At 41.5% G+C, this 15556-nt stretch overlaps 1 protein-coding gene across 1 annotated transcript in view; it reads right to left on the bottom strand.

The window, feature by feature from the left end:
* Nucleotides 1-723: 723 nt before the first annotated feature.
* Nucleotides 724-15556, bottom strand: part of kif1b (kinesin family member 1B) — a 53354-nt gene continuing 38521 nt past the window's right edge. The window contains exons 24-49 of the mRNA XM_079226282.1: nucleotides 14842-14990; nucleotides 14068-14240; nucleotides 13662-13799; nucleotides 12365-12616; nucleotides 10375-10493; nucleotides 9901-9986; nucleotides 9452-9581; nucleotides 9036-9189; nucleotides 8650-8740; nucleotides 8447-8565; nucleotides 8268-8323; nucleotides 6865-6973; nucleotides 6567-6633; nucleotides 6296-6380; nucleotides 5727-5832; nucleotides 4322-4436; nucleotides 4105-4238; nucleotides 3957-4018; nucleotides 3713-3858; nucleotides 3295-3555; nucleotides 3103-3174; nucleotides 2747-2868; nucleotides 2441-2593; nucleotides 2035-2227; nucleotides 1668-1786; nucleotides 724-852 (exon numbers count right to left, since the gene is read on the bottom strand). Coding sequence (XP_079082408.1) covers nucleotides 810-852; nucleotides 1668-1786; nucleotides 2035-2227; nucleotides 2441-2593; nucleotides 2747-2868; nucleotides 3103-3174; nucleotides 3295-3555; nucleotides 3713-3858; nucleotides 3957-4018; nucleotides 4105-4238; nucleotides 4322-4436; nucleotides 5727-5832; nucleotides 6296-6380; nucleotides 6567-6633; nucleotides 6865-6973; nucleotides 8268-8323; nucleotides 8447-8565; nucleotides 8650-8740; nucleotides 9036-9189; nucleotides 9452-9581; nucleotides 9901-9986; nucleotides 10375-10493; nucleotides 12365-12616; nucleotides 13662-13799; nucleotides 14068-14240; nucleotides 14842-14990 — 3254 coding nt within the window. The 3' untranslated portion in view covers nucleotides 724-809. The remainder of the gene's footprint in view (nucleotides 853-1667; nucleotides 1787-2034; nucleotides 2228-2440; nucleotides 2594-2746; nucleotides 2869-3102; nucleotides 3175-3294; nucleotides 3556-3712; nucleotides 3859-3956; nucleotides 4019-4104; nucleotides 4239-4321; nucleotides 4437-5726; nucleotides 5833-6295; nucleotides 6381-6566; nucleotides 6634-6864; nucleotides 6974-8267; nucleotides 8324-8446; nucleotides 8566-8649; nucleotides 8741-9035; nucleotides 9190-9451; nucleotides 9582-9900; nucleotides 9987-10374; nucleotides 10494-12364; nucleotides 12617-13661; nucleotides 13800-14067; nucleotides 14241-14841; nucleotides 14991-15556) is intronic.

Raw genomic sequence — 15556 nt, 5'->3', positions numbered from 1 at the left:
TGACAGTGGGAATCCAGCCCGGCCCTCAGGCCTTGCGGAGTTGGGACACGTTTTTCAGACTTAACATTTTGTTTCTTAACGCCGTTAAGGAGACGGAAGAGGGGAGCGAGAGGCGCGGCCTGATCTTGTGAAGAAAAGAGAAAACTATAAATTCATTAGCAGCAAAATATCTTAAAGTAGCCTTGCTTTAGTATATTTTCCCTTTATCGTTTCAACTGTAAGTTATCTGATTTGTTTTAGTTTTTTTGAGGAAGCAAACCTGGTCATCTCCTGAGGACTGCTGCAGCTAGCATGCAGACATCTTAATTAAAAAACAAAACAAAGACCAAATATTGAAATCAAACACGTCTCAGGGAACAAATAACACTGATAGAGACAATTTCTTTACAGATGATTGGCAAACTGAAAATCAGTGGCCAGAAAGAGCAGTTTCTGAAGAATCGTGCACACACAAGTAGACTATTACAACATGCTACTAGTTAGGGAGTTGGGGAATGACGACGAAGCAGAACAAAAATAGATCGAAACAGTGTCATAAAAACAAAAAGCCGAGGAGGAGGAAGAGGAGGGGAAGAGAAATAGAGAGGAGGAAAGCTAAGTTGACAGAGGATTGTTGGAGGGCGAGGGGGAGGCAAATCTCTCTGGAACTGAAACTTTTAGTCGCATGAAAGGAGACTCAAGCCACAAGTCTACTTACAAGAGAAAACTGTCAAGAATCACAATGATTAATAAGTGTTAACACTTGGTATGTTCAAAAGGCTTGCCAGAGAGAATGGAAGCCGTGGTTTCCTGTGTGCCAGTCAAGCCACTCAGTTCTTCATTAGGCCACCGCGCCTCCTCGCCAGCTTAGATCTGTGGGAACAGGAGTTTATGTTGTGACCATACGACAATGCCGTCTGAAGACTTGCCTTCTGTTAAGTGTAGTGTGAGGGTATTTTCACAAGCCATAGTCCATTCCACTATTCCGAATCAGAGTCAAATTGACTCTTTTGTCTGGTTTTCTATCGAGCCTGGTTCTGTTTCCCCATGCACAATTAAAAAGCGGAGCAAATAAAAACACAATTTGCTGAAGGGCTTGTACACAAGAAGCAGGGCCATGGTATTCTTAGTTTGACTATTCTTTCTCCTCCAGTTCACTTGAAATTACTTAAGAAATGTCACCATTACTGTGGACTTGATTGAAATTTTGGCCAAAGAGAATTTATAGAATATAATAAATCAATATCGCACTTCTGCATAAGTCCCAGTCAGTTCTCTGCCAGTGTCAGAGCTACAACAGATATCTAAGGGGGACACGAAGGCAAAGCTTTCGTTTCAACATTGTGGAGACATCTATTAGGTGAGGGTTCTGGAGTTTTATTTGGGTCCCCTCCCACATGTTAACCTGCCGTTTACCTGTGTGCATCTCAACAAATGTCTGCGCAGGTAGCCTACAATCCTCCGCGTTTTGGTTCACTTCTTACAATTGAGTAAGATAATGTTCTCACTGTAATCGAACCGCACTGGGAAAAAAGGTCCTTGACCACCTCTTTCCAGTGGTCTCGGACCAGTTGTCCAGAGTGGGATCCCATTCACATCTGCCCAATTGAAATGTTCCACACCAGAGGTCTATTAAAAATGACTAAATGTTGGCTTGTGAAAGCGCCTAGAGAAGTGTGTGTGCGTACCTTATCGTTCCTGCTAGCAGAGGGTTAAAAGCATACAGCCAGTCGTTCATGTCTTTCTCGTTGTTGGCCTGCAGCAGGATTCCTCGATGTTTTGTGCACACAGCAAATGTGTTGGGAGTCTGAAAAGAAAAAAATATATATTTGTCATGCTGCATATATATCTTTGGGATTTTCTATCTATATCGCATTTAGGTTACAGTTTTTGAAAGTTGTTCATCTTATTTTTTCACATTTTTGTGAAAGTCTAGTGTTTTCTCCTATCCAGGGATACACAGGAATTTACTCTGAGTGTTCAGTCAGTCATCTGTTGAAAGTAACAATTTGAGGATGAATTAGCGGGAATACACTTGATGAATTGAAACTCTACCTTGAGCATGGCCTGCTGGTCTTCACTGTATTCCACCTGTGCTGTGGAGAGATTGAGGACACCCCGCTCCACCGGGTCCTTGTCGCTGTTGTAGATGAAGACGTAGGGCCGGCGCACAACCACAAAGTGCTTCACCCATGAGTTGGAGCGCGGCTCCATGAAGCTCAGGACACCTTTCTTAGAAACTACCGATCTAAAAAAGAGCAAAACATTTGTTTTGAGGGAGTGCTTGTTTTTCAGGACAGATTCCAGTTGAAAACACCCAGATTCAGAAATCAATCAATCCACATAATTTCTGTTTGGACTGGAAAACAAGATTATCTACTTTTGTTTGGGCTGCATCTCATATTGACTTCTTAAACTTGCATTGCTGCAAGAGCACAATAGCCAACATGTCAGCACTCACCCTGGCCTCATTTCTTCAATATCAGGCACCAAGTTGAGGAACTCGTTCTTTCCAGCCCGTGCAAGGTAGGAGGTCTCCAGAGTCGGAACCATGGGGAAGTTTTCATAGTCTGAGCAGGAGGGACTGGAGGCACGGGAGCTGTTCTCTGGGGTCCTGAGGAAAGAAAGTAGACCAGGTTACATCATGGTGACTGCCTGCAATTCACTCAATCTACAATAATGAATAGTGTTTTAAATATGGAAGTAAGCTCGCAATATTCTATATAGACACTGATAGATATTTAGACATATTAAATAAAAGTTGTACTTCTGGTCTATGGAACCACAGCGGGAGTCAGATAGAGAAGGGCAGGTGGAGGAGGGGGTGAGCGTGGCACTGCTGAAGCTGGTTACTGATGGGTCACGACCCATTGGTGAGATGTCAGACAGCTGCGGGGAAAAGTACATGAAAAACACACTGGTTTATTTTTCACAGAAAACACTGCCAGGAACATAGATTATTGGAGAGTGCACTGCTGATACTAAAGTAACTATTAAAAGGACAAAAAGTATATATATTTCTACATCTCTACAGATGACGAGCACTGAGATCAATCGATACCAGACAGTGTACACGAATGAACTACTTACTAAAGTTTAGAGTTTCTTTCCATCACTACTCACCTTGCAGTCACTAATACTGTTGACAAGTTGGTTATATTCACTGTTGAAGGTATGGGTCAGAAGGCGCAGGCACTACAAGAAAACAAAGATTAGACTGATCTGTTCATAGCAGAGGAGAAGAGGCATCTTAATAACTGTTCATAACTATCCAGCAGAGAATAAAGTATCCCATAATACTGAAGTTACTCTCACCTTAGTGGCCAGCTCCTTCTCACGATCCACCAGGCTCTCGATGTCGGCCGAGTCATAACCGCTGCTCTCGCTGGGCGTGATGGCGCTTTCGAAGGTGGTGCTGGAGATCTGCGAGGAGATGGAGGTGGAGGTGGACAGGCTGCCGGTGCTCATGCTGGGGGAAAGCAACTCGCTCAGGGACTTGGTGGTGGGAGCTGATCCCAGGGGAGCATCGTCTCCCAGCTTCTCCTTCAACAGTAGCAGGTGACGGGTCTTTTCCACCTGGATGAACGACAGGGTTCGGGGTTAGGTACAAGTTAAGTTTCCATGTTAAGATGACACTTCGTATTAAAAAGGTAAGAAAGTATTAGACAGGGACACAGAAGGGAGATTAAGGGAAAGCTTTGGCAGGATTGGAGATTGGAGGTGAGTGACCCACCTCATGCAGCTGCTCCATTTTCTCCAGCTCCCATTGGTGCTCCAGGATGAGACTGTCTCCTCTGGGCCTCCAGCCGGCCAGATTTTCTTCTCCACGCACATAAGCCACCGATGTGTCCAGAATCTTTCTCCTCCTCCGCTGCATCCCTGTTCAGGACAAAATTACACATCAGGCCAAAGCTCTCAGAGGAATCTTGATAAACTGACAGTCGGTCTTAAAACATCTCTTGATTTACTCTGCTCACCTGGGCTTCCAGAGTCAGACATCTTGCACAAGCTCAGCTCGTAGATGCCAGTGACTCGATTGCTGTAATGAAACAGAGGAAATTCCATTTTAAGAGTATTGGATATTACATGATCCATTTGTCACAGTATGGCAGTCTTAAGTCTTACCAGTCAGGGGTTTTAGAGTATCCACTCCCAAAGAGGTTCCTGAGGGAACGTGGAGGGGAGATCTTCGCATCTCGGGAGTAGAAGACCATGCAGATGTCTTTGGTAATAATAGCAGGCTGGATGCAATGGTCCAACTGTGAAGAGGAGACAAAGTGAAGATGTGAGATATGTTGACTACAGAGAGGTAACGGTAAAACTCCGAAGAGCAATGACTGACCTCCAAATATGCAGACAGGGTCATGTAGATCTTCTCTCCATAAGGAGTGACTCTGTTGAGCAGGAGGGAGTTGTGCAGGGAGCTGTCCCACACTGCCTCGAAGCGGTAAAAAGTCCTGAAGGGGTAAAAACAAAAGCATCTTCAGTTATAAACAAAATTACAGAGAAATTAACGTGCTTAGTGTTATCTTCTGTACAGTGCAAGACAGTGCTTTAACTACAGTGTGTATAGGATCTAGTCGTTAACTACAAAGCAACAAACTAGACACATTTTGTGAATAACCACTTAGTGTGTCAGATATCATTGTCGTTGATGTGATGAAAACGACTATGACAGTGTACATTGTGCAGTGGCTGAAGTGGCCCTCACACTTATCCTTAGTCACGACACGATGTGAGGAAGCACATTGAGGTGAGAGCTCGACAATAGACACAACTTGATCAGAAATCACAGCAGCTAACAGTGTCAGGAAAGTGGAGAGTGCAGCGACCTGTGCGTGTAAACCTTATTTTTTTACTGCTATTTAACAGCACATTGTTGAACAGAAATGGCTGTTTGTGAGGCTCTTTCAGAGGGTTGCACTGTTCCTGTCTTTGGCAGCAGGGGGCGCTCCTGCCTACAGACAGAGCTGTTCGTGCCTCAATGGCCTTGGTTGTAATTGAGCTATGACTCACTCAGTGAATAACAGCTGAGAAGAAAGCATTCATTTGGAATCTGGGTGCCACACAACAGCAACATACTGTGACACAAACTATTACAAAAAAGGGTTTTGCATTTGCATGTAAGATTGCCTTTACTTGTCCATAAATAAGTTGGAATGAGATTCATTCTTTCAGATGCTAAATATTGACGGAAATAAAAAAGGCAGCCCTAATGCAACATGCCAACACAAACAGTGGAGAACTTATTTCTATGAATCTATAGGGCTAAAGAGAAGCATAACGATCTTTCATAGAAGGAGCCTTATGTTCTCTGGTTACAGATACCTATCAATATCCTTATCAATAGAAAGCCTGAGCACAATCAAGAGTCCAGCCGCAGCAAGAGGAGAGAGAGTGCACAGACAAAAAGAGAGAAGCACAGAGAGTCAGGCAACAGAGACAAGGGAGCAAATTAACAGGAAAATCAACAGCAGTGAAAATGGAAATGGTCATGCAATGATTCAACTGACACATACATCAATGTTGCCTGTAACTGTAACTGACCACAACATGTGGCAATAACGTAAAAATTGACAAAATAACAAAGTTGATATTTGCTGTGTTCCAAAAAAAAGTGTTTGAAGTTAGCCTTGGACTAACAAGCAGAATGTCAACACCAAACCTTCTCTTAGCACCAATAAATCAATATGAACCTTGACGTTGTGTCCAATGAATATATGCGGTTTATTAGGTACAGTCGCTACCTGTTGGAGTTGTGGGACGACTTGATGTTCTTGGCAGAAATGATGTTGAGGGACAGGACAGCATCAGCGGCGCTTTCGTCCACTTCAGTCTTGCTCCTGATCCGACCTGGTGGGACACAGCAGCACAACGTCAACATCAAAACACCTTGTATATGAACTCAGCCACAGAGTAGTTTAATAGCCATGTTATCACAGTGTCAAGACACACATGCCTGTTTACTCACAAGCCTCTCTGGATAGAAATGTCAGCTGCACAAAGTGTAAAATGTAATTATTTCGTCCATCAGCTACAGTATAAACTACTTAAAGGGAGCGGCAGCCTGAGGCGACACAGACACAACTACCCAGACTGGAATTATGACTGAGGAAATATTCCCACTGCTGCCTCACAAACTAAACTTCCTGAGAGACAATAGAAGATGTTGGACCATATGGTCAGGGTATCAACTGATTCTGCTGTGTGAATGAGGAAACGATCGTGCATCAACAGCTCTTCTCCTCTACTGTGAAACCGCAGTGTTCTGCGTCTCTGGTGCATGTTTGCTGAGCGAGCGATACCCGATGCTCACCCACTACAAGCTCGCGAACGTCCTTCCAGTGGAGCTCGCTTCCCTTCTCATGGATGAGAGTCACAGTGATCCTCCGCTGGATGCCCTGCAGCACACATGACAGGAGTTTAGGATTAGAGGAGACAGAGCTAGAACTAAATTAAGCTTCTAAATGTTTTTTGAGGAAGAAATATAATTTACTGGATTTGCTTTTGTGCGTGTGAGCATTGCAATTGACTAAAATATGTGATCAGTGTCTGCGATTAGTAGGAAGTGAGTAGATGTCCAGTACCTGGTGCAGTAGGTAGGTGCCATTGCAGGCCAGCCCTCCACTGTGATCCACTACAGCTGGGATGTACCTGTGGAAGGAGGGAGGTCATAGTTCTGATGCCATACTTACCAATTATAATGTCTTGTTTACTTTTTCTGAAGCAGATACAACCGTTTTAAATTGAAACTACAAGATATCACATCATGAGACTACAGATAGAAAATAGCCTCTTGGTAAACTCTGGCACAATTAACAGAAATGTTGTTATTAATGTGTAAATATGTGTGTGAATATAAGATGAAAAAGTGTCGCCACTCACTCTCCGGTGGGCTCCAGTTCGCTGATCTCAAACCAGACCAGCAGGTCGTACTTGCTGACGCATTGACCCAGATTGGATTTGGTGATGGTGTTCAACTTGGTAGCTGGAACTGAAATACACACACACACATAGGCTCTATATGATTTTCAGAGGGGATGAATGAAATAAGTGATAGATATTAACTATATTAATTGTATTGCTGAATGGAAGATGGATGTTATCACACTGCTGAACCTGGACGACTGAGCAATCAGCCCACACATATTCTGTAACACCAATACTTAAAAGACGTGTTCATCTTAAAGACCATTATTACTGAAATAAGCGGGACACAGAAAACAGGCAATAAAACATATTACATTCAAACCCAACAGTTGCACACACTGAGATACTATAAAGAGCTAAATCACAGATTACACCACACCCTGCTGCCTGACACGTCAGGATTATGTTACCGTTGAAACCGGCTAATCTCTGAGGCACACCGCTACATTCATTTGTGTTCAATATAGTTTAAATGAACATGAGAACTATCGTAATTGGACTGCAGCTGAACCTGTAAAGGCTTAAGCCTCTGCATTCTAATTTATGCTGTGAATGGTACTGTATGTCAGTAATCCTCTATGATTATGATGAATACATTTTTTATTATTTGGCTTAAGATTCAGCATATGCAGCAGATTTACCTGAAGGTGACAGCTGAGGCCAGTTAGTAAGCGACAAGGGAGGGTTGGACTGAGCTGACTGGACCTAAATAGACCTGCAGCGAGTTGCAGCACACATAACCACTGCAGAGCTTTGTGATACTACTGCCTGCAGTCACGGAGTACCACATGAGCACAGCACTAGTCTAATCACTACAACACAAGTGCATCTAATGCCTGAGCTACTACAGTCCGCTGTACCAACCATGGTGCCTGGGCACAATTAGCACAGGGTCATTGGGCACTGGGAGGAAGATGTAGTGAGAGAGTTGGTCAGCCTCATCCTCCAGACTGGCCACGGCAGAGGACGCCAGGGCGTTGGCGTGCTCAGACAGCGTGTCCAGCACTTTGCCGTTCACATAGCCACTCATCAGGTAGCGGACCAACTCTATTTTACGGGTATGGTCTAGGGTTTCAATGTATAATATTGTACGAATGGTGAGAAAGATTGGAGGGGACGTGTGAAAAGGGAGATGTGGAAGAGGGAGGATGGAGTTGGGTAAGAGGATTATGGATGGTGGGAGAGTGATTAAATAAGAGACAAAAAATCCAAAGGAAGAGAGAAATGAAAAAGTGGAAGGAAATATGAGGCATGCTGATATAACCATAACACACAGAAGAAATAGGCTGAAATGAAGGTGACAGGTGCAGAACATATTGCAGTTACAGTATGTGGTGTGATGATATTAAAATCCGTACCTGGTCTAGACAATGGCATGGGAATAGGGTAGTATTTCCTCGACGGTGTTGGAGGACTGTTAAAATAAATGTACAATTAACTTCCAATACAGAAATCAATTATTACTAAATCTATCTGGTAAATAATTACAGTAAGAAAAACATTTTTACAGAAACATGTCTTTAGTAACCACACCAACCTCATCAGGTCCTGGCCATGAAAATGCAGCGGGTGCTGCTGGTAGTGGCCGAACACTTCAAACACAATGGGCTTGCTCTTGATGTACTCAATGAAGGACTCCGTGACCTCAACGGAAATCTGCTCCAACAGTCAAAAAAGGGGGTGTCAAAATGAATTAAAATAGAGTTTTAAACTATCATTTGTGTGTATGTGTGTCCTCACGTTCTGGACGTGGTAAAAGCCCAGAGGAGCTCCTTTGCCAGTGTTCTTCAGAGGCTCAGTGGAAAAAGCCTCATCATGACGATGCATGAAACTATGGAAAGAAACATGAATGAGTGTCAGTGTATCATTTTTATTAGTAAAATTAAATAGGGCGTTTGCTTATGGTCCAAAATATATTTAAATATCAACCTTTAAGCTTGAGCTAGAACTTGGAGTTACTTTCTAACTTGGAGTCAAATAATTACTTGTAAATTAATTTTACTTCAGTACTTTAGTAATACTATTGCTATTTAACAAATCGTCCCCCAGTAAAGCTGTTTTTAACTGCATAGCTTTGATATTAAGATTTAGTTTCCACCAACTATTTTTGAGGATTATGGACTTACTTGAATTGGCAGAAGATATCTGCGTACTCTGGCGGGACGCCATTGGCCTGGAGCACCGTAACACGGAAGGTAAAGATGCTGCCCACCTCCAGCTGGCCTGCCAGACCATTACCACAACTCAGCTTGTTGTCTCCGATGTTATCAAGCTTGAGGTCTGAAGAAAACACAGGGGAAGGTTAGGAGGACTTGAGCTGAGATTAATTGAGCTGCACCTGCGGTTTACAATCAGACTGGTTTCTGCATCTTATTAAGCTTGTGATGTGTAGGAACATTCCTTTACAAAGTAATAAAAAACAGCACCAGTCTTATTTCCATGACTATACAATTGAAGCCCTCCTTTGCGTTCAACAGGACCATCTGCCGAGTGTGTCCCTTTGAAATTTACGAGCGGAGAGGTGAAGGTCTGGCAGCCATACCCATGTCATTGATTCTGTTGAGCTCCTCTGGGGGTGTGATGGCCTCTGAACTCTGGCCCTGACCCTCCACAATGCGCAGCTCTTCCATGGACAATCCGGAGTGGGTCATAACCGTGGAAGGAAAGTCATTCTGATTGGTTTAAAAGGAGATAGATGCAAGAGTAGGAAGACATTAGTACGTATAGAGCTCGTAGCTAGAAAAAGGGATAAACTAATCTACACCTGTAAATGCATCGATATATTATTGTGCCACATTGGAGGAATTAAGGATTAATGTATATTTATGTATATTTGTTTTTAAGAAATAGAATAAACAGTATAAAACTCCAACGAAAAATGAACTTCCCCTTCCGACTTCACGTTTTAATCCAATATTATACACCAGCTCTCTCACACAGAGCAAATTTGTTTTAAAGTTTAAAACTACTTCGATGTGACTCTGGACTTACCTTTTTGAAATACTCATCATCAAAGGAAATCTTGGCGGTTCCCGACTGTCTAACTCCTGACCCATAGTCTGGGGCCTCCTCATCAGCTACAAAGAGACAAGCCATACTTTTATCAGGATCTGTCGTAGACAGTTAACTTAAGCTGTCAAAGCACATCAGAATGAAGACACGTAGAATCTAAGGGAGTCTTCTCTCTGCCACCAGAACTGTCTTTTCAAAATGTTCTTACACTGAAATCAAAATAAAAGTTGGAACTATTTATGTAGCCATTTGATTTGCATTAAATATATTGAATGGATGCAAAGCAAGTACCAATAAGTATGTTTTTATTAACGGCTATCCTAGGCTTGTCAAATGAATAAAAGAAACGGCCTGCGTCTCAAGACAATAATCACACCAATGACTGATTAGCAGAATGTAGCCTGTGCATGAAGATCCTAACAGCCGTGCTCATTAATCTCATTAATTACTCACCAGCTATCGCCTGGACCCCCACGCGCAGGAAACCACGCACCTCGCCCTTCTCTGTTACTATGGCAACACGGTGCACCAGTGGCACAGGGTACAGCAGGTTGCTCAGGTACACGAAAGCTCTGAGAGTAAAAAAAAAAAAAAGAAAAAAAGAGAGGAGAGACTTGAAAACCTGATTCTGGTGCAGTGTGAAAAAACAGATGTCTTTGGATCCAGAGAAAAAAAAAAATAAAAAAATTATATATATATATATCTATATATATATATATATATATATATATATAGATATATATATATATATCTATATCTATATATATATATATATAGTATACATATATATTGTACACATATACATATATTATATATATATTGTACACATATACATACACACACACATATATATATATATATACACACACACACACACATTTAGTTTTTTGCATTTAGTTGAGCCTATTAAAAGCAAATTAGATATCTACTTGTTAAAAAACACTATTGTCTGATAGCTCTACATTATCCATAGATCGACAAATATGCCTTCAAATGGATTTAAAACATCATAATGAGCACAACATTTCCAGTGTTTGGCATATATTAATGACTACCATGCAGTAAAATATTAGTGACAATTATGTTAAGGGCGAGCCAAAACAAAGAAAAAAAGAACATAAATCATAATTGCTCCAGAGCACTGAAATCAGAGGCAGTTTCAACCATCCACTTTATTTATAAACTGCCCGACGGCGTGATGACAGATCACCTGGGAGGCTGTGGTTAAAGGCCATAAAAGAGTGGTTTATTGTGTCGTATTTTGGCCATGTTGGTCTCTAACTCACACACTCACTGACATTTTGTTCTGAAGAGCTTGATTTGTTTTGCTGCACCCCAGGTGACCTGCTCTTTCTCTGTCGCCCCTCCCTGCCCCTCAAGGCTGGGGCGGAGGAAAGATATCAATCTGTAAAATTTCTGAAGGTACAGTGACGGAGTGGCTGAGCTACGGCTGTTGTGCGGTGGGCTTGCGGCTTGCATTCATCTAAGATCGGCACACGCCGTCTATTACTCAGCTATGACATTTACGGCGCTGATGCAACAGCATTGGTACAACGTGTGCTGTGATTTCAAATGGAGCTGCAGCACACTATTTTGACCCGACAATGCATTAAAACAAACACTAATAAGCATTATTATGTGACTGTCAACTACCAGTGAGTTAATATTAATAAACAAGGTTATACAAACAAAGGTTTATGTAATGTAAGAAATAAAAAAAGAAACACCAAAAAAAAAGGTTTAAAAGATTTAACAATACAATAAAATGACAGCTAATCAACTTAGACACAGCAAATACATGGAGTTCACACACAGATGGGAGTTAATACAGTCAGCACTGTGATGGTGGCGGGGGATGAGGCATCAAGCTGTGAGGAAGGAGGTGGAGGAAAAAAAGGATGGCGGCTTTTCAATTTTTGGGAACCAAGTCTAAATTAAAAGCAACTCGCACAAAGCAAGTCTGTGGGCACAGAAGTATGACTAATCATATTAAAATTCAAAAATGGTCCAATTTATCTCTGCAAAGCTGCTATGAATAGAATATCTGATTCTGAAAATATTCTTTTACTAAGGAGGGCTTTACTGATAATTAATAAGGGATGTGCTTCTAGTATTTTCTCACATTTTTTAAGACGGATTGACCAGCTACCAAGATGATATGTAAAATGATATTGTATATCCTCCATACTTAAACATCTACTGAAAACTGTCAGTCTGCCCGTCATCTATCTCAACATATCCAAAGACATTCACTGCACTGAATGAATTCATCCATTTTCATTCAAAGGTTTTCTAACAAACTAATATTTGTCTCCTCCCCCACGCTTAATTTCACTCTACATGTGTGTATTTAAAAATAAGCCCTAAGCCGAGCCATCATCCGCCCAAACTCCTTCCAGTCTGTGTGTGGAGGACGTGGTAATGCCACTGCACAGTCACCAACCTTCCCACCAGGATAAACCAGGGGGAGCGGTCATAGAAGGGATCCTGGCCGTCGCTGAAGATGTCGGAGCCCTCTTCGGTGCCGGCATCCGAGCTGGTGTCATCCACAAAAGCCTCATCGTCAATCAAGTCGGACATCTCGCTCTGTCGCTCGTCCGCCAGCTCTGTGATCTCCGAGTCAGTGGTGGAGAAGGTGGGCGAGGGCGTGCGGTCAGCCAGGTGCTCGTTAACACAACCGTGGAAGATGGGCGAGCTGAGCGGGTTGGTAGTTTGGGAACAGTGGCAAGAACCAAGGAAAGGTAACAATGGAGTAATAGAAGAGTTAAAAGAGACTACATCAAGTAGAAGATGTGAACTTTGACATTGTTTTCTCACAAATGGTATGTGGTTTGGTACACATAAACACACAAAATATAACGTATGATGTACTAATATAACAGTATTAAAAAAAAAAATGTAACAGTAGCCATACATTAGTAAAGATGGCACTCAGTTACTTTCTTCTACCTAGTGGTTATTTGATGTCCAGCTAAACCAAATTAAATTTAGAATTTTATTTCTAATACTATTAAAGCTATTGCAAATGCAACAGAAGGATTAATTTAATAAATAGCTGGTATTACAATAAGCTGCAAGGTGTCGCAGCAATTTATAGAAACTAAAATGAAATGTCACTTTAAAAAGGATTAACATAAATCTTCTAATGTATGCTGGCACAAGAAGATAAAACACAAAATGCTATTAACAGGCTTTTGGACTGGAAGGAATATTAACATGAAAACGGTAACAGACACAGCAAAATGTTACAACGGATACATGAAAATGACACAATTTATGATAAAAAAACAACATAAAAACAATTCCAAATGTGATGTCAAATAAAATGAACAAATACACAAAGAAATACTGAGTATACATGACATGAAATTAAGAACACCAAATACAGTCACAACTGTAACATTAAATTATAAACATAACAAAATATACAATGAAAGATTTATGATGAGCAACAAAATAAAACCAAACAGAAATGATGTGATACACATGACTAATGTCTAACTAAACATGTGATACACATGACTAATGACAGAAAAAAAATAATCAGTCAAAAATAATCTGACCATGAAAATGAAAAACGGAATGGAAGAAGACACATGAACCCATTTCAAATAAAGCAACAAAAACAAAACTTTCTAGAAATCACACAGGAAATGAGCACAAAAAACAGGATGTTTGGTGGTAAACTACTGGAACATCTGCAGCATTGCCTGTATCGTTTCTGTAGTCGCATTACGTACCTCCCCACGAGTTTAAACCAATGAAAGCGATCATAGAAGGGGTCATTTCCCGTCATAGTGCCATCGCCGTCCTCCTGGTTAGCGGAGGCCATTTCTCCAGCACGGTCATACATCTCTCTCATCTGTTCCAGCCTCTGCCTGCAAATGACGACAGAGTACAGTGCACTTAACATTAATGAGAAGCAGAAAGAGAATATACGGCACACCTAATGGATGTCAGTCTCCTTCACTCAATTCATTTGTACTTTTTTTATGATTGAGAAAACGGCAGACTGTAGTGACTGAGGATTTCCTAAACAAAGTGTGCACAATACAGACATGTTGCACTTGCACTGGCTGAGTATTTGAATATTAAAATGCATCCAACTAAAACCAGGACTAGATTTTGGTATGAAGTTGGCATTACTTGAGTTTATCAAGGGACCAGTAGTGCGTGGCTCCATTCTTCAGGTCCTGAACTTCTACGGCCACCACGGTGCGGGGGAAAGGCCTGGAGTCGCGATCTTTCTCTGGCTCTGAGAGCTCAAAGGGCAGTGGAGAGTACAGAGTGTCCGTCAGCAAGACAAACTGGAACTGGACCTTAAGAACGGGAGAGGTGGATAAAAAAAATAATATACGGAATAATAAACGGAGAGTATAACAAATATCAAAAATGGCCATTCTGATCTAAAGCTCTGAACCTTTATTCAAGATTGTTTGTCACTTACAAGACTCAGTAATCATACAGGGCTCACTGTCTTTTCTGGCATGGATTTGATTCAGAACAAATCCAATCTCTCTCTGTGACAATGGGTCAACACCCCACTTTGGGAGAGATGAAGGATTGCCTTCTGCACACACATTGTGTTGTAAATTGAGTGTCCAGATAAATAAATCACTAGCATGACATCATCTTGCCGTCATGTAGCTTCACAGTTGAACATCCCAGAACCTTGAGGGTGATTCACGTCTGTGAATGTGGCTCCCAGGCGAGAGAGTACAGGATGTGAGGGCAACTCAATTTAGGATCACTAATTTACATCATCCTGTACACACAAGTTTTATTCAGCTTTTAACATTTCCCCTTTCCATGGATATTTTTTTTCACATTTTTATATTTTGTTTTAAGGCCTTTCAGTAAACTTTTGTGCTTAAAAAATGTATACTTTTTTCTTTATTCTGAAATATAATGTGTGCTTACTTTCTTCTTTAGCTCTACACTAATGGCATTGGCCTCCTTCAGGTAGACGGCGTTCCCCCACAGCTGGTCACGAAGGGAGGTGAACTGATGGTACCTCCACTTCCTGAAAGACCACTGAGCCAACTCAAACTCATGCTGAGTCCACGGCACTGCAGGGAAAGAGACACGGATGACGTTAACATGCACGCGCACACACAACCAAAAAGGGACCATACCAGTGGTTTTACTTATTTTAGTCCAACTACAAACACAGAGTACTTTACATTACTGCCTGCAATTATAGGTAAACCATCATGTGGAATGTGGAGTATTTTGAGTCAATATTTCCTGCAAGCAGTGCCTGTGCTAAAAACCTCTCTTTTATGATGCGTTCAGGCACCTACACGATCAGAATTTAGAGTCTGCTGCACGAAAGCATTAAATTCACAAGAACTGTTTGAGGAAAATCTAACCGAGCAGACCAACAGGGAGGGGACATTGTGATGTTTCTTGCATAAACCACAGTCCGTCAAACAAATGCAAAGAAAAAGTGACCTCATAATCAAAAGGTCAAAACACAGGATTAGAACCTGCTATTGCTCTCAACTGGATTAACAACTATAGTCCAGTGAACAGTTTTATTTTGACTAAACATCATATCACCTTGATAGATGAGATGACTCTAAGTTAATCATTTTGATAATTTTAAAAGGTTGCGTGAAATCAATAATGTTTA

The sequence above is a fragment of the Taurulus bubalis genome, assembly GCF_910589615.1.
Source record: "Taurulus bubalis genome assembly, chromosome: 11".
Classification (NCBI taxonomy): domain Eukaryota; kingdom Metazoa; phylum Chordata; class Actinopteri; order Perciformes; family Cottidae; genus Taurulus; species Taurulus bubalis.
This window is presented reverse-complemented; position numbering and strand designations above follow the sequence as displayed.